The sequence below is a fragment of the Sorghum bicolor genome, chromosome 9, assembly GCF_000003195.3.
Source record: "Sorghum bicolor cultivar BTx623 chromosome 9, Sorghum_bicolor_NCBIv3, whole genome shotgun sequence".
Taxonomy (NCBI): domain Eukaryota; kingdom Viridiplantae; phylum Streptophyta; class Magnoliopsida; order Poales; family Poaceae; genus Sorghum; species Sorghum bicolor.
Genome location: NC_012878.2, coordinates 49,279,488 through 49,302,824, shown reverse-complemented (window position 1 = coordinate 49,302,824; position 23,337 = coordinate 49,279,488). Strand labels below are relative to the sequence as shown.

At 47.6% G+C, this 23,337-nt stretch overlaps 3 protein-coding genes across 3 annotated transcripts; 2 read left to right on the top strand and 1 right to left on the bottom strand.

Annotated features, from left to right (window-relative positions):
* Positions 5,424–8,571, top strand: LOC8085131 (protein NRT1/ PTR FAMILY 3.1). The gene is made up of 3 exons (XM_002441048.2): positions 5,424–5,649; positions 6,125–6,929; positions 7,391–8,571. The coding sequence occupies exons 1-3, from the start codon at positions 5,553–5,555 to the stop codon at positions 8,310–8,312; spliced, it is 1,824 nt and encodes a 607-aa protein (XP_002441093.1). The 5' UTR covers positions 5,424–5,552; the 3' UTR covers positions 8,313–8,571.
* LOC110430468 lies at positions 14,315–14,917 on the top strand. Its single transcript, XM_021448166.1, has one exon. It carries the CDS (start codon positions 14,315–14,317, stop codon positions 14,915–14,917), a length of 603 nt encoding a protein of 200 aa, XP_021303841.1.
* Positions 17,613–23,137, bottom strand: LOC8076954 (protein NRT1/ PTR FAMILY 3.1). The gene is made up of 3 exons (XM_002439755.2): positions 22,607–23,137; positions 21,562–22,396; positions 17,613–18,836 (listed from the first exon to the last, which is right to left on the bottom strand). The coding sequence occupies exons 1-3, from the start codon at positions 22,701–22,703 to the stop codon at positions 17,927–17,929; spliced, it is 1,842 nt and encodes a 613-aa protein (XP_002439800.1). The 5' UTR covers positions 22,704–23,137; the 3' UTR covers positions 17,613–17,926.

Genomic DNA, 23,337 nt, shown 5'->3' with positions numbered 1-23,337 from the left:
GTCGTATTGCCGTGAAAGGGACAGTGCCAGTCTGCAGTTCTTTATCCTCTTGAATCAGACCAAGATTCCATCACTCATGTGCTGCTCTGCACAGCACAGTGATGGTAACCATAGCTATGAGCTGTTGACTGTTGTGTTGTGTGTCCGCTGCCTACAGTCCGGTTCACAGTTGCTGAGCATGTACATGCTATATTGTATTATTGCAGTTGTGTTGTGTGTCCGCTGCCTGCAGTCCTGTTCACAGTTGCCGAGCATGTACATGCTATATTGTATTATTGTAACGCACCCACACACACCGGCACCACCACCCTCCGCCGTGGCACGGCCTCCACGCAGACTGCAAACGTCCAATTTGCTTTGTTTTCCTAGCGCCCGCAACCGATGGGCATGTTCCGGTTTGGTGCCTGTCTCTGTAGTCTCTGTACGCGCTTCTTGCCTTCGCCTCCGCGAGCCTCAGGACGGGATGGCCGGGAGGCGCTTTTGGGCGGTGTACCTGCTGGCGCCATCGGCCGTCCCGCAGACGTGGAGACGGAGCCGATGACAGCGATGTGAGTTGGTTAGCTTGGTTAATAAGGTATAAAGTATTATTCACTAATTTATTATAAAAAAATATTGCTAAATAACTAGTAAATTTAACAGCTAACCTTAAGCTAATAGGTCAAACGTACAAGGTTTTCTTTTTCAGTGAAATTTTGCCGAAATTTTTGAAATTTCTCATTTTTCGTTGTGGTCCAATTTTTTTAGAACGGTCAAACTTTTTTGGTTAAATTCATGTATCGCTTCGAATTACTCCAAACCATAATAAAATGATCCACCATATCTCCTAGTCTTATCAAAGCCTTAAACTCTTTTAAAGTTATTTAATTTTCTCACTCACATATTCCATGACACTAGCATATGCAGCTCGCCCACCGTCAGCCAGTTGTACTACCGCAATGATATATTATGTTATTTCATTAATATTATGTAAATTTGTGATTACTCATAGATTAGAAAGTTCTTCTAGTAAAATGACGTCAAATTTTTAAAAAAATCAATTTGAATTTATTTAATTTTAGTCCAAAATTTTCTATTTTTATTTATTTATCAGTAGATGTCGAAAAACCTAGGCTAGTACTGGGGAAGCATCCTTCGGCCGCCGCTGTCCTGAATCCTGATCGACCACATGGAATCCTGATCGGGCCAGTGGCTCCATGCAGCTTCACGGCTCGATTGGCTTGTGCTGGGCTCCTGGCTCCATTCTGGTTGTCTCACCTACTTTTACTTTACAATGTACAGGTAAACAATAAAATTGACCACGATTAGAGGGTAGTAGGGACAAGTGGTAAATCCTTGGTCTAACCTGATCTAGCATACCACAAAGAAACCATGCTTGCTTTTCTGTGCACTCTAGTAGTATATTGGGCTACTTTGGAGATGATTTGAAAAAGGCAAACCTTTAAGAAAGGCACTTGCACTGGCATATCGAGAGCATTCTGGAAGCTCTGTTTCTGATTGCATGCAAAGATAGCATACGCCGAAAGGACTCGGCCAAGATAAGATTGTAACACCAGAGCCAAAAACCGCTTAGAAAAAGATGTGAAACCACCGATATGTTACTTGTATTTTAAGACGCCACTCCAATAAATCGTCTTTGCTGCAAATGACACATCCAGCAGTCCACTTGGTTGCAGAAGTCGCCCTACTGCACATGCATGTGCGTAACATATACCTATTCTACTCGTTTTTGCTATTCAAGGCCTTGTTAACCCAGTCAAGTTTGTTTTTTGGTGCTGGACCATGCTATTTATTTATCATACTGTTGGTTAGTCTTTCTTAATAAAGGTATTTGGTTTATCTTCACATTCAGGATATCCATTATATATATATTGCCATCCATGACATTTTCTATTTAGTTTGTTGTCCATCATACTACAACATAATTGAATGAGAAAGGTAAATTAAGGTTCTGTGATAAGCACATAGAACAATGCAAGAATGTGGCATCTTGCTTGAATTAACTTTGATATATTTGTACATGTGGAGTATGGACAATTTAGAAGCAACACTTTATGTTTTTGGTAATTTTATTTCTTAATGGTTAGTGCGAGTAATTTAGAAGTATTTAGTGTTGTTTGGTTTAATAGTTAATATAGCAAAGATAGTAATTTAAAAGTAGGCAATGATGTACCACATGTTAATGTGGCAGATGTAGGGCCTGTTTAGATACCGAATCTTTACATTCTAAAATTTTTGGCTGTAAACTTTATATTACAAATAGGTATTTAGATGCTTTCCAAATCTTTTGGTCTGCAACACACAAGGCACGGGCCTCTAATCAAGTTTACACAATTTTGGGGGCTCTAAGATCCCAAATTCTAAATCTTTACAGCCAAAGTTTTACAGTCCCCTGTTTAGATCTATTCTTCCAAAAAGTGCTTTTTTCTCCAAAATTTTTGGCTCTTTGGCTGCATCTAAACATGGCCGTAGTTAATCCAGAAGCATTTATTAAGGACACTTTATGTTATTTCGATAACTCTAAATGTGGATTGTTTAGAAATAGATAAAAGATAACAATAATATTTAGTGAAAGTTATTATTAGAATGCACCATGTTTTAGACCGAAATATAGCAATAATGTGATTTCTCATGACACCAGTATATGATTTCTTTTTGTATAAAAGGAATATCCAATTCACAATAACAATTTAATTTTGAGGATAATTATAGTCCATCACATTGATAGTAAATTGTTTAATTTTGAAACTTCTCTAGTTTCTTAGCATTTTTTATGAGAACTAGCGTTAATTCTCTAACATGAGTCTCTTGATAGTACTCTAGTCAAAATGACTATCATTTTAGACAGTCACCAAGACATTGGTTTGACCATTGCTTACTACTTTCAAATTTTCTGGATACTAGCTTTTGTACATAGTAAAAAGGGGCATTTGGCTACCGGACATGCAAAGTGGCGCGCATTTGCTGGAAGACACTTTTTCATGTAACACTCACCACCAAAACAGTTGCCATTTGTAAACCATAAGGCCAATGGCTATGAAATTTTATCAGCAACAAGATATGATAGTTATCTACAAATCATCTAATACTCACTTCCATAGAAAATCTCGTTAAGGACATAAAATCATGTCCACCAGCAACCTTAACAGCCATGATTTGCTGGTGGACATGATTTCGTGTCCTTAACGAGATTTTCTATGGAAGTGAGTATTAGATGATTTGTAGATAACTATCGTATCTTGTTGCTGTTAAAATTTCATAGCCGTTGGCCTTATGGTTTACAAATGGCAATTGCTTTGGTGGTGAGTGTTACATGAAAAAGTGTCTTCCAGCAATGGTCACCACTTTGCATGTCCGGTAGCCAATTTTCCCTAGTAAAAACTATCTCGCGTGTTGCTGTGGGAATACAGATTAATGGATTGCGTGACATGATGATATGGACAAACAATATAGTTATGTGTCTCGCTGGCGTGGATACTACAATTGTATGGCTAGTGGATTTTAGTTGTGTGTGATAGTGCATTGCTTACTTAGACAATTTGCATGTTGAGAGAATTATAGTGATTTGCTGACGTGGACACTACAATTGCATGAGCTAGTAGATTTTTAATTATATGTGATAGTGGGTTGCTTAGTTGGACAACTTGTATGTTGAGAGAAATAGGTAGTGGGGTTTAGCTTTATAGAAGTATAAGATAAGATAATGTATAGCTAAAATATCTTATAATTTAGAATGGATAGAGCAGTATGCAACTTATGCAAATACATATAGAATTATAAAACTTAGAATCTTTATTTAGAAAAGGAAATATATCCTAGCTTCTACACCAATGCATATAGCTAATATTTATTACACCACAAGCACTTCAAAACCACATAAACACAAACACAACACATGCACACGGTAGCTTCCAGACCTAGTTGCCTCATTGTCAAAAAAAGACCTAGTTGCCTCATCAAAAATAAAAGTGCCACACACACCCTCCAGCTAGTCAGAACACATCCTCGCGCCGAAAACAACCACCACAATGCGAGACCGTCCGCAGCCATACCACGCAGGTCATCTTGACAACTCAAATATGTTGTCTACCACCTCTCATGTTGGCCTCCTTGCCAGCTTCATGGGTGCCTCCCAGACCGGCCTCCTCGCCAACTTCGTGGTCGCAACTGGCGTATGGTCCCACCAAACCATCGCCCTCCACTACCAGCAGATGCGAGGCCCTCGAACCACCATTCCAACACCCTCCTCGTGATTGCCTTCCTCTGTTATTGACACCGCAACCTTGAATTCTCAACTAGGCCTCCACCTTCCTCAACATGACGCACCGCCATAGTAGACTGACCAAGCACAAGCTTCCAAAATGATGCCACCAAGGAGGAACGCGACGCCACTAGCGTCGTCGTCGCCTAACCAGAAGGTCTTGGTTTTCACCTAGGGAAGACAAGCCACACAAAGAGAAGAGGAGCAGTCGATATTGACGCTTCTAAGGAAGAAAACGACGTCGGGAGACGTCACCCCGTCATCAGTCCAAGAGGGACAAAGCTTTTGCCATGGCACCTCAACCCTGTGCACAACATTGGCCATGACTTGTCCGTTGTGCCAGCGCCATTGCCAGAGTGTCGTCCCCAACCTGTCCCCAACCTAGAGGCGCCAGATCTAGCCACCAGAGCCTTTGGATCCGACCGCCAGGGCCCTGAAGTGGCCCCGATCGGCGCTGCCATCGTTGACAGGGGTGTAGAGGAAGTAGGGAAACAAAGGAGAGAAGTTTCGCCGCCACTGCAGACAGCCACATGGAGCCCTACTTGGCTCACATAGAGGCGTGCCCTGCCGGTCAATTGCTATCCACGCCACCGACGCCGCCTGTGCGAGAAAGCCTCGCCGCTACCATCCCTGCAAGCCCCACGGCCATGAGGGTGACCTGCTCCGGCAGCAGCATGGCTGGAGATGGGAGGGAGCGGGGGCAGCGGCTAGGGTTTGCCTAGCCGCCTATTTTAGACTTTGATTTTCGAAAACTGATTTGAATATTTAAATAGATATTGATGTTCAAAGTTTAAAGTTTTGCATATTATATAGCTTAAAACGACAATAATTTATGACTGATTGGAATAACTGTAAAATAGGGTGACTAATACTGATCAATGGAGGGCGTTAGTGGTTAATGGATCTATCCTCCCATTATATATAATGAAAAAAGAAAAGAAAAAACGTAGGTGTGCTAACATTAACTGGCCACAAAGTTGCAAATATAAAGCTACTATATATATAAGTATAACCAATCATCATGCACTAAGTTCCTCAAAAAAGAAAAAGAAAAAGTTGCCGTCACACTTGTGGTCTGAACTAGCTTAGCAGGTCTGGCTTGCCCCTCGGGCGCCGCTGAGGTGTTTGTCTCCTGCTGGCTCGGCGTGTCTATATATATGTGGTTCCATTCTTGCATCAAATGCAGCGGCATGTGAAGGTCGCAGTCGTCCCCAGGGCCTTGCTCTGATTGAGCATCAGTAACGCCTCGCTCACTCGCTCACCACAGGAACCAGCGAGTTCTCTGCAGCTTGCTATGGGAACCACAACGGCAACAATGGACAGGAATAATGCAGATGGAGGGCTGGGTAGGAGGAAGAAGGGAGGCTTCAGGACCATGCCGCTCATACTAGGTGAGGAAATCGAGTACCGTATTTGCCTGCATCGGCTTATTTTACAGTTGTTTATATACAGCAATTTGTGGAGTCTGCGCAAGTTAAGCAATTAACAAGATAAACACGGTTGTTTATTGTTTACATTTTTGTCGGTGATTCAGACGAAAGATGTACAGTAGTACACACCTATCGAAGATTTCGAGCTCTGCGCCTCTACTTAGTTGGGTTTTAACAATTTAATATGATTCCGTTGCAAGAAAACGTACGCCTTGCTGTTCTTGGAAATCTAGATGTTCTGATGATAACGAATGCAACGAACAATTAGTTGGTGAATTAACCAAGAAAACAATTATTAGTTGGTGAATTAACCAAGAAAGCTAAGACCGATGATGACGATGCAACGAACAATTGGATTGTAAGTGCAGTTCTTAGCTTGGTGATAGATGTTCTGACTTCTGACGACAGTCTCATGGCTTTGTCCATTGCATTGCAGCAAGCGAAGTGTGCGACCGGTTTGCCACGGCCGGCTTCAGCGCCAACCTGATCACGTACCTGACGCAGCAGCTGCACCTCCCGATGGTGGAGGCCTCCAACACGCTGACAAACTTCGGCGGCACCTCCGCCTTCACGCCCATCCTCGGCGCGTTCGCCGCCGACTCCTTCGCCGGCCGCTTCTGGACCATCATCGCCGGCTCCGTGGTCTACCAGTTCGGCATGATCGGCGTCGTCGTGTCCGCGCTCCTCCCTTCGCTCCGCCCGCCCCCGTGCAAACCACCGGCCACCCCGTGCCAGCGCGCCTCCGGGTGGCAGCTCGCCCTGCTCTACCTCTCGCTGCTGCTCACGTCGCTGGGGTCCGGCGGGATCCGGCCCTGCGTCGTGGCGTTCGGCGCCGACCAGTTCGAGCAGGACAGCAGCGGCGCCGCCGAGGCGGCGGCCAAGGCGGAGGCGGAGCGGAAGCGGCGCTACTTCAACCTCTACTTCTTCACCATGGGCTTCGCCGTGCTGCTGGCGCTCACGGTGGTGGTGTACATCCAGGAGAACGTCGGGTGGGGCTGGGGCTTCGGCATCCCGGCCATCGGCATGTTCATCTCCATCGTCGTGTTCCTCGCCGGCTACCCGCTCTACGTGCTGCTCAGGCCCGGCGGCAGCCCGTTCACGCGGCTCGCGCAGGTTGTCGCTGCCGCGTTCAAGAAGCGCAACGCCGCCGTGCCGGAGGACCCCGGCTTGCTGTACCAGGACAAGGAGCTCGACGCGCTCATCTCTACCAACGGCAGGCTCCTGCACACCAACCAGCTCACGTAAGTCTCCATTTCTTTTCCGGTCTCTTGTAAAAAACGAAAGTATTTGTCCAATATTAGCCGGCCCTGGACATACACTCCGTAACCTAACCGTAAGATAGCGTGCACGGAAAAAGATCCTTAATTGACTCCTTGAGTCAGTAAAAAAATCGACTCTCTTGTAGCTTGTAGTTGTACAGTAAAAAAAGATCCTTGAGTTTCCTCGACAAGTCTTGCCAGTAAAAGACACGTAACCTAACCGTAAGATAGCGTGCACGTACCTGATGTGTCTACAATGGCGCCTGCGTGCCGGGACGGTGATAGACCTGTGGGCAACTTTTTATGGTGGTTACATTATCAGTGCACAGAAAGGGTAATTGCAACCCCGCTAGCTTAAAGCAAGATCGTGCACTGCTTAAAATAAATTACCCTCCTTTTTCGTATTGATTGATTCTGAGCTGTTCCTGTGTTGATTAATTAAGGTTCTTCGACCGGGCAGCAATAGTGACGCCGGGCGACATCACCCCGTCCGGGCAACCCGACCTGTGGCGTCTGTCGACGGTGCACCGCGTGGAGGAGCTCAAGTCCATCCTCCGCTTGCTGCCCATCTGGTCGGCCGGCATCATGCTGGCCACCGCCGGCTCCCACAACTACACCTTCACCATCATGCAGGCGCGGACCATGGACCGGCACCTGGGGCCCGGCCACTTCCAGCTCCCGCCGGCGACGCTGACCATCTTCTCGACGGCCGCCATGCTCGTCACCCTGGCCTTCTACGACCGCGTCTTCGTGCCGCTGGCGCGCCGCGTCACGGGCCTGCCGTCGGGGATCACCTACTTCCAGCGCATGGGCATCGGGCTCGCCATCTCCGTGCTCAGCGTCGCGTCGGCCGCGCTCGTGGAGACCAAGCGCCGCGACGCCGCGGCGCGGCACGGGCTCCTGGACAGCCCCGCCGCCGTCGTGCCCATCAGCGTGTTCTGGCTCGTGCCCCAGTTCGCCGTCCACGGGATCGGCGACGCCTTCTCGTCGGTGGCGCACATGGAGTTCCTCTACGACCAGGCGCCCGAGAGCATGCGCAGCAGCGCCGTCGCGCTCTTCTGGCTCGCCGGCTCCATCGGGAGCTACATGGGCACGGTGCTCGTCACGGCGGTGCAGAGCGCCACCAGAGGGGCGTGGCTCCAGGACAACATCAACAAGGGGAGGCTCGACTACTACTACTGGCTCGTCACGTGTATCATGGTGCTCAACTTCGGATACTTTCTCGTCTGCTTCTACTTCTACACCATGAAGCCGCTGGAGGTGGCGGGTGATGACAATGGTGGTGACCATGACAAGGAGTGTGAGCTCTCGTCGTCGTCTCTCCGGAAAAATGGCGGTGGCGGCACCGGCGGTGGGATGGTGTAAGGTTGATTTGTTTGAGGGTAATTAACTAAAAGGCTAGAAAGAATGGTCTTGTTAAGATATGTAATCAGCTGCTGCACATGCACAAGGATTACAATTTACTATAGGGATTATACTGTATATATATCGAGGCTAGAATTATGAACTTGAGCGAGCATGCATACTGTCAGAGGAAGATATACGAACGTACGATCATGATCGTGATCAAGCAAGCTAATTAAAAGCACTATGCATCTCATGCATGATAGTATAGCTTAGTATATTTTATTGTGTCCATACCTGTATGACAGATTCACTTTTTTTTAGTGGAGTCTGCGCTGACCCAGTGACCTTTCACAAGACAGCACAAGATCTACACGTTACAGCCAGCTCAACCAATGGGTCGCCTAGAATATCCTTTTATTTTCCAAAAAAAAAAAACGACGAGAAAGAGCGTTGTTCCATAGTATGAATTGTACATATTTAGTAGTAGGGATAAACCGACAAATCACATGGAACCACGATCCACGATAATGTGAACTTGCATAGACGACAGCCCAACTTGTCCGGTGTGCTACAATATGTTTTATGAGATTTTTTTTTTGAGGGTATATGAGATTATATATTAGCAGGATGATTCACGTAATTGCATACGCAAGATTGAATTATTAGATCTAAAGCGAGATATAGTTCTGATAAAAAACATGAGTTGATGTGTATCCGAATTATTAGATCTAAAGTGAGATATAATTCTGATAAATAAGATATTGTTCGGCTCGCTGTTTTTTTACTGATGCCGATGCTGATTTGTTGCATTTCATGTCGGCTGATTTTGGTTGGTAAGCTCAAGCGAAGAGAGAAAAAGTGTGCCCTTATGATGAGCGTGATCTGCAGACCTGTTGCTGAAGGTTTTGAAGTCTAAATAACACTAGTCAATGGTGAAGACGATCAATCGAAAGCAAGATACACTAGTAGAGAACAAACTTTCGGTTTGAGGTTTAGTTCTGGTCATTTTTGGGTCCCAAGGATTAGTCCCGGTTGGAGCCACCAATCAGGACTTAAGTCCTCTGCCCAATGGATACAACCATAACTTTTGCAGGAGGGGACCTAACCAAGACTAAAGGTCACCCTCTAGTTTTGGTTGGAGCTACTAGGCATGACTAAACCTTTAATCCCGGCTGGTGGCTCCAATCGGCACTAAAATTCCACCTTCAGTCAGGGGTTACACCACAAACCATAATTACATGTCTCGGGCTATATACTTTCTCCTTCTTTCTCTCCCAACTTGAGCCATTTTATGCTCTCTGCTTGTTCTCTATTCTTGCTCGTGGAAGGAGTTCATGCTTGTGAGATTGGTGAAAACTTCATTCTTCCATCCATTCTTCAGTTCTAAAGGTTAGCAACTTCATCTTCTCATGTTTTATCACTAGCTTGGCTCATTTCATTGTCTAGAAATAGAGAAATTTGTGGTTTTTTAGATTGGAAATGATGGTGAATTTTTTTATTTATATACTATTTGAGCTCAAAATCACTTGATAATTTGAATATGAGGATGAAGGAAGCTTATAATAGTTTATCAAAACTAGTATGCACCTTTCATTGCTTCACTTAATGGCCTAGAAATAAAGAAATTTGTGGTTTTCTAGATTGAGAATAATGGTGGATATTTTTTATTTATATGCCATTTGAGCTCAAAATCAGTTGATAGTTTGCATATGTAGATGAAGGAATCTTATAGTAGCTCATCAAAACTAATAGTATGCATCTTTCATTGCCTCATTTCATGGTTTAGAAATAGAGATATTTAAGGTTTCTTTAGTACATAGCTCATTCAATTTCATGGTTCACAAAATGAGAAATTTATAGTAGTTGAGAAAAATGAGTGTAGAGAGTCGCAGATGGCGACTACTTTTGGGTCCTCAGCCTTGCATGGCTCTGTAATCTACTGAGGCTGGACCTCCCTCTCATTGCGTGTGGCAAGTGTGGAGAGAAGACTGTGTTTGAGTACAGGGTGAGGAAGAAGAGTCCCAACCAAGGGCACATCTTGTACATCTGTCCGGATCACAATGCAAAATATGTTTTCTCATGTTTTGTAGCCATATATTTTTTGTGATGATTTTGATTTAGGTTTTTGATTTGGTGTTGTAATTTTAGTGGGATGGCACTGAATCATGTGATGGTTGGTACTGAGAGGAAAAGTATGTTGAGCACTTTCAAAAAACTCTTGCAAAAGGTGACTGAGATGAGTGATCACTGCACCACAACCAATCTGTAGCGTCAGAGAATGGTCGCTAAAACGTAATAATATCGTCCAACAATTGGTTGCTATAAATTTGTAACAGATGATCGGTCGCTATTTTTACTCGTATCCACGGAACATCAGTCGCTACATTTATTTAGCCCTTTACAACAAACCATCAGTCGCTATACTTATTACGACGCCACTTACAACGACTTATAAATTAGTTGCTATAACGTTATAGCGACCGATGATCTGTCGCTATAACGGCTTATAGCAACCATTTTAGAGATGGTATAGATTCGTTGTAGTATAGTGCATGAGAGTGCACCTGTGTATGATGAGGCAATGAGTCTTTTTCGAGGATCGGAAAGGTACTGTTGTTTTGAAGTGTTAAGGTGTGATCACTATGTCTAACATTTGCTTAGTTAATCCCTTTGGTCTGCTCTAGAATAGAACCACTGTAATGGAGAAATATTTAGGAACCTGGAACTCTTTCGTTGTCCTGCCAGCTTAGCATGTCTGCTCTTTTATCTTACTATGGAGTTCTCCTTTGTGTGTGTCATTTATATAAAATATCTATTTTATCACTTACCTCTATTTTAGCCTAGTTGGTATACTAGTTAGTGGATACATGATGGACAACTATCAAATTCTTTAACTATTGCTTACCTAAGGATAAATACGATATCCTAGAATACTCCTGGGTGAAAGCTATAATAATATTCATGAGTTTGCGGATTAATCTGTTTGTGTTAGCACACCGTTGTCGGGGACACAATTGACGTAAGAATTTTGACATTGGTCTTGATATCTGCTAACCTAGTTTACTACTAGCTTTTATGGGATTACCCTTTTCATGTTAAATGTGTAATAAATAGGGCAACACCAGCCGTTTGACCTTTTGGCACATTTTCACAAGAAAAAAATCATCATGAACGCAGGGTGCCCGATCATTCATGAACAACCAACACGTCCACTCTACAATTTCATAGAAAGGTATATACATACTAACCCAGTGGCGAAGCTAAAGTAAATTAGAGAGGGTGTACTTAGCTTGTGGGTGCATAGACATCTTCCGTGGAGAGTTCATATATATAATGAAATTTGTACATCCTATTTAATATGTAGCTTCGCCCCTGTACTAACCATATGCAGAAAGAGAGAAGGTCGCTGTCAAGAGGAAACAAAACCATCATATGTGATGGAATAACTACGTTGCATCACTCGTAATTCAATCATAAATTTTTGGATGATGGTACAATTAATCAAGGTATAAGAGAACCAATCAATCCAAAAGCATCTTTCCTATTTTTAGTTACTTTTTACACTCCATGTTTTGCATGCATGTCACCTTTAACCATGTTGCTGCTCCTCACGTTGAATGACAATGAACCAAACTTTATACTGTGAGGAGCCATGGACTCATCGGAACAGACCTGGAAACAGCGAGGAAGGGAGCTCAAGCTGCCAGGCCTGAAGGACCGGCGAAGGGCCGGGTGGCAGTGGTGGTGGCAACCGTAGCAACAGGGGGGAGAGCCCTCTACTGCAGATGCATATGTGCTCATCGCCACTTTTTTACATTTTCACTTCATTTGCATTCGCATAGGACTTCCCAGTCTACGGATATGGGGGGCTTCTGAGGTGTGGTCATCGGTGCCGGCCTGCTCGTGATCACCATCAGCTTGGCGGCCGTGGTTTCCTTGTTGGAGGCTTAGTAGGGGATGTTTGGTTGGCGTCCACACTTTGCCACACCGCTGTGGCGGCTCTGCCTAAGCTGCGGCGAGCAAAACGACCGCCTAACTTTTGGCGAGAAAATGAACTGTGAAACGTGTGGCTACCAACGCTTTGTCATAAACCAAACACCTGCATGCATATCCGTGGCGGCCACACTTTGTGGCGTGGCGATGTGAGGCTGGGAACAGCTGGTGGCTGCGCGAGGGTTGCGTCCTCCACCAGCCAGCCAGCCAGCAAGACAGTAAAGTAATCTAATTTTTTTAATAGATCTCTGGCGCCAGGATTTCCGCGGAGGTTGTGACACGTGGTGTTGCTGGGATGGCTGTTGTAGTTGACCATGAGCCTTGGCTAGGGCGCCCCCGCTCTCTTGTCGCTTCGTTGGGGGCTGACCCGATGCTTGTCGAGGCCGCTCTGAGCCCTCCGCCGAAAGGGGCTGACATCACCTGCTCTGAGCAGGCCAGGACATTCGACAAGATCCCGGTGAAAGATCACGCCCCTGGAAGCCGCTGCTGGGGTATGGTCAAGAGAGCACTCGATGAGGACTTCAATATGGTCGCAGGCCAGCCTGAGTGCTGGGCCATCGATCCGCTTAATGGGCCGTCGTTCCTATTCATGCCCAGTATCCTGACCGCCAGCTGCGCTGGGCCGTCGGCCTTCTCGCAATGCATCGACGACTGCCTTATGGCGGGTGGCCGTGAGACGCCTACGTGCCATTTGCTGCCACAGGTGGATGATGTGCAGCCCACATGGGAGGGTGCCGCAGACGATGTAGTCGAGCCGGCCGTTATCAATACTGACAGCCCCAAGGCTCGCACCTCTGTCAACTCCTTCATCGCCAAGTACAATAAGCCGCTTGAGCAGGCCATCCTCTCCACGCCGTGTCTGCGTTCCACAAAGCAGGCCACCTCTACTGATGGGGACGATTGGATCCCAAAGAGGAGCGCTCGCCTTGCGGCGAAGAGCAAATTCAGAGAGAACAAACCTGATGCACAAGCCAGGAAGGTCATGATGCGCCGCCTCGGCTTAGTTGTTGACACGGTCCACACTGATGAAGCCTCCTTCCAGGAATTCCAGTCTGCCTTCGCCGAGCCGCTGACGCCGTCCAGGCGTGAGGCCATGGATATCCTCTTCCCCGGGAGGAAGCAGCGGGCGCTACGTGTCGTGGAGGCTGTCTAGGCTTCCCATCTACCTCGTCGCAACATTGTGGTCATGTTAGGTCATAACATCCTTGTTTGGAATGTGCGTGGGCTCAACATGCGAGCCAGACGTGCTGTCGTTCGCGAGTTCTTGCTGCAAGAGCGCGTGTCTCTCTTGTGTCTTGTTGAGACCAAGATCAATGTACTCTCAGCCTCTATGGCTGCTGAACTAATGGGAACCATGTTTGATTATGTGTGTTTGCCGGCCTCTGGGGCATCTTGGGGGATAATTCTTGGCTGGTGCAGGGACACTTGGTGTTTCTATCGCGCTGGCCGACGGCCAGGATGCGCCGTGGCTGCTTACGGCTGTCTATGGCCCAGTCGATCACCACCTGCAGGATGCCTTCATGAATGAATTGCGCGCGGTAAAGAGTTCATACCAGGGACCGCTGCTTGTCTGTGGAGATTTTAATCTCATCTACCAGGCGGCGGACAAAAGTAATGATCGCCTAAATCGCAGTTCCATGCGTCGCTTCCGTCGTGCTCTCGATGACACCCAGCTCCAGGAGCTGTACCTCAACGGTAGGCTTTACACCTGGAGCAATGAACGACGTCGACCGACCCTGGAACGTATTGACCGAGCATTCGTGTCTGTCGAATGGCTTGACAGGTTCCCAAGCCACCACTTACGCTGTCTGTCGACGGATTGCTCAGACCATGCGCCGCTGTTGTTGCAACTTCGCTGCGCACAGTGGGCCAAGCCGCGTTTCCGTTTCGAGGATTTCTGGACGCGGCTGGATGGGTTCGAAGAAACTGTGAAGAAAGCTTGGGATGGCGCTGTGCCAGCTGTTGATGCGTGCAGGATCATCGACATCAAGCTGCGTAGGACGGCCAGGGCGCTTCAGAGCTAGAGCATGAGGAACGTGGGCAGTGTGCGGTCGCAACTTTTCATGGCCAGAGAGCTCATCTCCCAGCTTGACGCAGCACAGGAGCACAGACAACTTTCAGACGAAGAATCTATGTTCAGGAAAGAACTCAAGTTGCGTTCTCTAGGCTTAGCGTCCTTGGCGCGCACAATTGCTCGGCAACGATCAAGAATTCGTTACCTGGAAGAAGGGGATGCCAATACAAGATTCTTCCACCTTCAGGCGTGTCACAGGAACAGAAAAAACCTCATCCCCACGCTGCAGCATGATGGCGTCTGTTTCTCGGCGAATGATGAAAAGGCCAACCTATTCTATGACTACTACAATGGCATTTTTGGAATGCCGTTTCAACGCCAGCATGCGATTGAGCTTGATGGCTTGCTGCCTCAGCTTGATCTTGAGGGTATTGACGCGTGCTTCACTGAAGCTGAGGTATGGGCAGCGGTGAATGACATGCCGCCTGACCGCGCTCCAGGTCCGGACGGATTCATGGAAGGTTCTACCGAGTGGCTTGGGGAATCATCAGGCACAACCTTGTCGCTGCATTCAACGCCCTCTGGTCCTTGGATGCGCGGAGCTTCCACCACCTGAATGACGCTCTGATGGTTTTATTGCGCAAGACACCTGCACCTTCGCGGCCAAAGGATTATCGCCCAATCAGTTTAATACACAGTGTCAGCAAGCTGTTCGCTAAGTGTTTAGCACGAAGGCTGGCGCCTAGACTCCATGAAATGATTCAGCAGAACCAAAGTGCATTCATCAGAGGCCGGTCCATCCACGACAATTTTCGCTCTGTGCAACTGGCCTGTCGTTGGCTCCATTCGAAGCGTCACCCGTCGGTGCTTGTCAAAATTGACATTGCAAAGGCGTTCGATTCTGTTGCTTGGCCATTTCTACTCGAGGTACTCAGCCACATCGGCTTCCCCAGGAGATGGACGAACTGGGTTTCGATCCTTCTGTCAACGGCGAGCACCAAGATACTGATGAATGGACGGCCGGGTCGACGAATTGTTCATGCCCGTGGTATCAGACAGGGTGACCCTCTGTCGCCTATGTTGTTTGTTATTGTCATGGAAGTGCTCAATTCATTGTTACGCGAAGCTGACAGATGCGCGGCGTTAACACCGCTGCCGGGGACAGTGTTCACACACAGATCATCTTTATATGCTGACGACCTTGTTGTTCTCGTCGCCCCAGTCGCTGATGACTTTCGTTGCCTCAGCGAGACCTTAAACCTCTTCGCTGGGGCCTCAGGACTTCTTACCAACTACGAAAAATGTGTCGTCACACCTATCAGATGCAGTGATCACGACATGGCCGCCGTCCTCGAGGTGTTCCAGTGCACTGTGCAACCGTTCCCTTGTATGTACCTGGGAATCCCACTGTCTCTCAGAAAGATTAGTCGCGCCATGGAACAACCACTGATCGATGCCGTCGCGGCGTGCATACCAACTTGGAAGGCTGGCTTACTCACAAGCGCTGGGAGAGTTCTACTCACCTGGATACCCTCTCAGCTATCCCGGTGCACATCAGCTTAGCGTGCTGCCTGTCCCAATGGGCCATCAGTCAGATTGACAAACGTCGCAGGGCGTTCCTCTGGGCGGGGGCAGATTTAGTGTCCGGTGGTAAGTGCAAGGTGGCTTGGCCGAAAGTCTGCAGGCCACCGGCTCTGGGTGGTCTAGGCATTCTGGACCTCAGGTTGTTTGGGTACGCCCTAAGACTTCGTTGGGAGTGGTTGTCCAGAGCAGAGCCGCAACGTTGCTGGGTAACGCTGCCGTCGCGTGCGGAACGCGTTGTGCGGGATATGCATGTCGCAAGTCTTTCTGTTGTCATTGGTGATGGGGCAGACGCAATGCTTTGGACAGACAATTGGCTGCCTGTTGGGCCTCTACATCACTTTGCACCGACGCTCTTCGCAGCGACTTCGATGGCTGGCCGTAAGCGCAAAGTGCGGGAAGCGCTGCAGGATCATCGTTGGGCCGCGGACATCACTGGTGCGCCCACCACACAGGTCCTCTGTGAATATTTCCGTGTTTGGGACTTGCTCGCCGTTGTACAGCTGCAGCCACTTCAGTCCGACAGATTCTTCTGGAAGTGGTCAGCTGATAGGAGGTACTCTGTATCCTCTACATACAGGGCATTCTTCCACGGCTCGACATCGATGCTAGGTGCCAAGGAGCTCTGGTCGATCCGTGTGCCCCCTCGTGTCAAATTCTTTTTTTGGTTGGCATTGCAGGAACGTTTATGGACAGCTGATAGGCGCAAGCGCCATGGACTTCAGGATGGCGACGAATGCGCATTCTGTGCTCAGGAGGCTGAAACGATGCCTCAGCTCCTCCTAGGTTGCTACTTCGCGCGGCAGGTCTGGTATGCGCTGCTGCATCCGCTGCAGCTTGATACGCTCATACCGGCAATCAGCGATGGAGATGATGTTGCTTCGTGGTGGGTTCAACAGAGAATGCGCATTGACAACAGAGAAAGGAAGTTTTTCGATTCATTGCTGCTCTTGATTGCCTGGTGTCTCTGGAAAGAGAGGAACGCGCGCGTGTTTGGCAGGGCGTCGGCAAACGTCGATGGTGTTGTCAAGAGCTTGTTGAGGGAGAGCGAGGACTGGGCGCTGGGGGGGTTTCGGCTGTTCGCTGAGCTCAATGAACTTTGGTCGCGCCATTTGGGCTCCATGTAATCGTCTTTTCAGGTTTTGACAATAGTTTAGGGGTTCGTCGACCTTAGTTTGGTAGCCCCTCGCCGCCTACTTTGGGTCCTTGTACCTTATTTCTTCACCTCTTAATGAAATACGGGTTCAACCCGCTCGCGAAAAAAAAACGACTAAAGTATATAGTACCAATAATAAGAGTTAATTTGCAATATGGTGGTGGGCAGGTTGGGCCCATCCCTCATCACGTGCGAACGAGTGGCGTCGGCGTGCCATAGCTTCACAAATGTCTTGCCTCACGAAGCGGCGTCACCGTGTTTGAAAATTAGGTTGAGTAATTGGGAGGCAAAATGATCAACCGGGAATAGCCAAATATTAGAATAGGAAGCGATGACAAGCTAATTATTCCTTATTTTTAGACTTGTGCTAAGTGTATTGTTATTTAAGTTTCTATTCAGATATCTAGTATATATAATAAATATTATATACATACATATACTCATGGCCCCCTCCGCGGCATGGGCCCCTGGTCATTGCACCAGCTGCCCTCCCCTTTAAGACAGACAGGCCTACCAGTGAGCTGGACATAATTGGTTCTAAGTGAACAACGAAATGGTGAGGATATTATCATGTACTTGCAACCAGTTTATAAAATGGTGGCGATAACTTCCAACGAAATGTATGGTAATCGCCGTACTAAAATATTTGTGGCCACATTGTCCCCTGTTGCAGTCAAAATTAAAAATGTTGACAATAACCCTAACTATTGCAAGGAAATGTGTAGTAATCTCCGTGCTAAAATATTTGTGGTATATTATCCCCTGTCGCAACCAATTTTGTGTTGTTGCAATGCAGAGAGTGGCGTTAACCTTGTAGTGCAGTATCTAATCAATATATTAACAAATAACGACTAACGCCCACCCTAATTAATTACCCGCAAATCAACCTTACACCGCACCTCCTGCACCGGTTCCATTTTTCTGGAGTGCGCAGAGCTCACACTCTGCGTCATGGTCGTCCTTTTCGTCTGCCATTTCCAATGGCTTCATGGTGGTGTAGAATTGGAAGCAGATGAGGTAGTAGCCAAGGTTGAGCACCATGAGGCAGGTGACGAGCCAGTAGTAGTTGTCGATCCTGCCACGGTTGATGTTGTCCTGGAGCCAGTCGTTGCCGTGGGCGCGCGTGGTGCGCTGCACCACCGTGACGAGCACCGTGCTCAGGTAGTGCCCGATGGAGCTGGAGAGCCAGAAGAGCGCGGCGGCAGTACTGCGCATGCTCTCGGGCGCCTGGTCGTACAGGAACTCCAGTTGCGCCACCGACGAGAAGGCGCCGGCGACGCCGTTTACGGCGAACTGCGGCACCAGCCAGAACACGCTGAGCGGGACGACGGCGGTAGGCTTGTCCAGGAGCCCGTGGTCGGCCGCGGCGTGGCGGCGCCTGGTCTCTACGAGCGCGGCCGTGGCGACGCCGAGGATGTGGATGGCGAGCCCGATGCCCATGCGCTGGAAGTAGGTGATCCCGGACTGCAGGCCCGTGACGCGGCGCGCCAGGGGCACGAACGCGCGGTCGTAGAGCGCCAAGCTGACGAGGAAGGCCATAGTCCCGAAGATCGACATGGTCGCCGCTGGTATCTCGAAGTGCTGGGTGATGTGCCGGTCCATGGTGCGCGCCTGCAGGATGGTGAAGGGACCGTGCGCTTCAACGGTGGCCAGCATGATCCCGGCTGACCAGATGGGCAGCAAGCGGACGATGCACTTGAGCTCCTCCACGCGGTGCACCGTCGACAGACGCCACAGGTCCAGCTGCCCGGAAGCGGAGATGTCGCCCGGCGTCACTATCGCTGCCCGGTCCAAGAACCTTAATTCACAGAGGAAAAGACAAATCTGAAATTAAGGATGGAGATGGTCCTCCAAATAAATATCCATAGTTCTTTTCTAGTGTAATTTAATAAACTAAAATAGATAGTTTCTTTTCTCATTTTTTTTATATAGTTCATTTAATTACACTAGAAAAAAAACACGAGTATCCGCCCATCCTTATCTGAAATCAACGCGCTGTCTCATCTCAATGTTACCATGGTAGTGGAAAGTGGAATTTTGGAGTGTGGCAGATTGAAAAAAAAGAGCAGTGAGCAACAGCGAGGGACCCCTAGTAGAGCATAAAGACTCGTGAACCATAGTTAAATGCTAAATTAGTGCATACGTTTGCTTTAGAATGTTTAACTGTAGGCTGTGAAAACAACGCCAGGATTGTGGATTTTCACGGCTGCTCAAACAAATGTTTTAAATAACATGCTAAGGTGTTTAGCAATTTATGTCTAAATAGCGGAGTTAAATTAGACTGTAGCAGGATATAGCGGCTAAATTATATATGAACACAAATAACATCACCTTACCTCAAAAGAATCATATAAAAATTTTATGAATGAATCAGCTTAATTTTCTATTTGTGAATGAGGGATTTTTTTTCTGAATCCTACATTTCTCCTGTAAAATTAAACTGATTGATTGAAAAAACACCAAAATTTCTATGAAGTTCATGAGTTAGACAAGGAGAAGAGCTAGTGCGGCCAACATCCACCGTGCAGAAGAAAGATGAGAGTGGAAGCATATGCCTTTAAGAGAAAAAAACTGCGTTCTAAGAAAGCTCCAAGATCTGTAAGGGCAGCAGGGAGCCACCAAACAAGGTGACGGAGAGGGGCAGAAGGAGCAACGAAGAAGAGCGTGAAGGTGGTTTGGAATTGTGGCGGAGAAGGGATGGAGAAATCCGAAGTTCCGAACCAGGAGCACGACATGGGGGAATGAGTTTTTGGACTCCCTACCCTAGCTGGAGCGGACGTGTCTAGTAGCACTCTTCAGCATCTCACGTGGAACGTAGTGGAAAGAGGGCTACCACCAAACAGTCCTTTGGCTTCTCTTTGGGTCTATTTGTTTGGTTGTAGCTTTGGCTATAACTTCTGGGCAGTGACGGAGCTGGAGAACTTTCACGACTAGAGCCAATATCATTAAGCATCAACATTGGATCATATGCTAATGGATTAAAGTAATACTAGTATATATATTTAACTGGAAAAAACAAAGAAAATACTCTAGTATTTTCCCCACGCCTAGAGCCATGGCCATATTGGCCCTAGACTTATATCCGCCACTGCTTCTGGGTGCGTTTGGTTTTCTACGGAACCTTACTTCACATTGCCGAATGAGAAACACTGCTACCTTTGTCCCTGCACAAGCGAGCTTTTCCTCGCTGGCCCAAAAGAGCCAAATTGGCTCGTCTTCGTCTCACCCTCAGTTAATTTTCCTTCTGCATCAGAAATGACCCCGCGCCGTAGTGCCAAACTGCGATGCTACAATTATTTGCGGAGAAAGCTAGAGTCAGAGTTAGCCAACGATATCAGTATCTGGGGATATCAACGGAGAGATTAGCTGGGGAACGGACCCACTAAATTACGAACGTTCACTCATAACAAAACAAACGGTTAATTTCAGACATACCTTATTTAGAAAAAAAATCTCACTCATTTCTCTTTTTGGTAACCGGTCAGCAAAGCTCACTGTGCATGCACAACGCTTCTTCCCCACAGCGCCTCTATATTCGACGTCATTAAAAAAGAGAAATATTTATTTCAAAATACTATAACTTCTGAACGGTGTATCTTTTTTTAATTTCGTCTGCACTGATGTGTTCTATGCGACGAGACGAACAAAACTAGATCCCACTTGCACATGTTTCAAAGATTTATTTTTCCTGCTACCAATTTATGTATATTAACTTACATCATATAACTTATGCCATGAAAGTTATAAATTATAACTTATGCGAAAAACTTAAAATCTTAAGAGCTATAAAACACCTTTTATGTATAAAAGTTATTAAACACAAAGAAACGAATTAACTAACTTGTGCCAAAACTACAAACACAAAAGTCATTAACAGACAAATGAATAAACCAAAATTTAGAAATACAAAAATTATAAAACACAACTTATGTAAAGTTAGACATATAAGTTATATTTAAAACTTATAAGTTATATAACTTAATGAATGGTTTAGATGTAAAGTTAGGTGTATAAGTTATATTCAAAACTTAAATATACAAATTAGTAGAAATATGCTAAGTTATATGTTATAAGTTATTCTTATAAGTTATAGCCTATAAATTATATATTATTCTATGATATAGATAAATTACTAATAAAATAAAATTTTTCGAAACATATGTAAGTGGGGTCTAGTTTTGTTCGTCTCGTCACATAGAACACAGTGATGAAGACGAAAATAAAAATAGATATACTATTCAGAAGTTATAACATTTTGAAATAAATGTTTTGCTTTTTTCAACCTGACATCATCAATGACTTCAACGCACGGGAGGGGGTTAAGCCTTATCGTTTGTTGTTAGATCGTTCGCTCGGAATGAATGTGCTGAACGACCGTATAAGTGGATTTGGGGCTGGGGAAGGACGGAATGGTGGACGCTATCGATCTTACGGACGGGTTGTAGGTGCGCGTACAGATCGAACACGTCAAAATTATACAGAGCACGACAAAAAATTAGCTACACCGAGCTAGACGGACTTACGTGAGCTGGTTGGTGTGCAGCAGCCTGCCATTGGTGGAGATGAGGACGTCGAGCTCCTTGTCCTGGTACAGCATGCCGGTGTCCTCCGGTACGACGGCGTTGCGCTTCTTGAACGCGGCGGCGGCCACCTGCGCGAGCCGCGTGAACGGGCTGCCCCCGGGCTTGAGCCGGACGTACAGCGGGTACCCGATCAGGAACACCACGATGGAGACGAACATGGCGATGGCCGGGATCCCGAACCCCCACCCCCACCCCACGTTGTCCTGGATGTACACCACCACCGTCAGCGCCAGCAGCGACGCTACTCCCATGGCGAAGAAGTAGAGGTTGAAGTAGCGACGCTTCCGCTCCGCCACCGCCTCGGCTGCCTCGGCGGTGACCACCTGCTGCTGCTGCTCCGCCCCGGGGCCGGGCTCATGGTCGAACTGGTCGGTGCCGAACATCACGACGCAGGGCCGGAGCCCGCCGGTGCCGACGGACTTGCACAGAAGGGAGAGGTAGAGCACGGTGAGCTGCAACCCGGAGGCGCGCTGGCATCCGGCGCCGCTGGGAGGAGCGGAGCACGGCGAGGGGCGCAGCGAAGGGAGGAGCGCGGACACGAGGAGGCCGAGCATGCCGAGCTGGTAGAAGACGGAGCCGACGATGATGGTCCAGAAGCGGCCCGCGAAGGAGTCGGCGGCGAGCGCGCCAAGGATGGGCGTGAGGCTGGACGTGCCGCCGAAGTTGGTCAGGAGGATGGACGCCTCCACCATCGGCATGTGCAGCTGGTCCGTCAGGTAGGTGATAAAGTTGGCGCCGAAGCCGGTCGAGGCGAACTTGTCGCAGATGTCGTTTCCTGCATCGGAATCGGAGAAGGAATTAGCCATTAGACGGACGGACATCAAACTGCCAAACAAGGCAAGGACTTCGCCGGCCGGCATCACTCTCGTTGCATGCATGCATCGTCTAGTAGATTTCTCGCTCAGTGCTTGTTCAAAATCCTCTCTTGGCCGCAAATATGCTGGCGCATGTATTGTGTCGTTGGCCGAAGCTACTAGCTACTCACCAAGTATGAATGGCATGGTCTTGAAGCCTCCCTTCTCCCTCCTCTTCTGCTCTCCTTCTCCATTCTTACTACCTACCGTCGTCGTCGTGGTTGCCATGGCTGGATGCAGGGAGCTCACGCTCCTTGTTGTGGCCAGTGATTGATGCGTGTGGTGCTCAAAGCAGAGCAGGGCATGCGACAGTGAGACTCAGCTATGGCGAGGATGCAAGTATGGAACCACACATTCATATATATACGCACGAGGACCTGAGTACCTGACAGAGATGTGTGTAGTAATAATGCATCATGCAACCTCCACACACACACACACACAAAATTATGAGCGTTAGGTGTTTACAGCCGTGACACCGAGCAAAACCCCACCCGATAGCGCAGCTCCCTAAGAATTCAGAATCCGTCGTTGCAGTGAATGCCGGAAGAGGGTACAGAGGCTGACGACGCACCGGCGCCGAACCCTAATGTACCCGCGCGCGACATGAACATTGACGAGAAAATTGAGTGAATTGTTCTAGGACGGATGGGGACGCGCGGCAGGTACGTTTGTCGTCTTCATGTGCGGCGGGAGTGGGGGGCCGTATCACGGACTCACGGGGAGGAAGGCTCAAGGCTGATGGAGTGGCGGTGCTGGAGCTGGACTCCATTGGTGCTAGCTCTGCTGCTTGGAACTTGTGCTAGGCTGTGTCCTGCGTGAACCGGAAAAAAGCACACAACAGCTAACGCGGCTAAGATAA

What these genes read in the sequence shown, in the direction of transcription:
- LOC8076954 (XM_002439755.2), bottom strand. Translation starts at nt 22,703, where the DNA reads ATGGCAACCACGACGACGACGGTAGGTAGTAAGAATGGAGAAGGAGAG. An exon ending in GACCATGCCATTCATACTTG is followed by an intron (nt 22,397 to 22,606) that starts GTGAGTAGCTAG and finishes ATTCCGATGCAG; the next exon opens with GAAACGACATCTGCGACAAG. An exon ending in CTGCACACCAACCAGCTCAC is followed by an intron (nt 18,837 to 21,561) that starts GTAAGTCCGTCT and finishes CTGTGAATTAAG; the next exon opens with GTTCTTGGACCGGGCAGCGA.
- LOC8085131 (XM_002441048.2), top strand. Translation starts at nt 5,553, where the DNA reads ATGGGAACCACAACGGCAACAATGGACAGGAATAATGCAGATGGAGGG. An exon ending in GACCATGCCGCTCATACTAG is followed by an intron (nt 5,650 to 6,124) that starts GTGAGGAAATCG and finishes ATTGCATTGCAG; the next exon opens with CAAGCGAAGTGTGCGACCGG. An exon ending in CTGCACACCAACCAGCTCAC is followed by an intron (nt 6,930 to 7,390) that starts GTAAGTCTCCAT and finishes TGATTAATTAAG; the next exon opens with GTTCTTCGACCGGGCAGCAA.
- LOC110430468 (XM_021448166.1), top strand. Translation starts at nt 14,315, where the DNA reads ATGAGGAACGTGGGCAGTGTGCGGTCGCAACTTTTCATGGCCAGAGAG.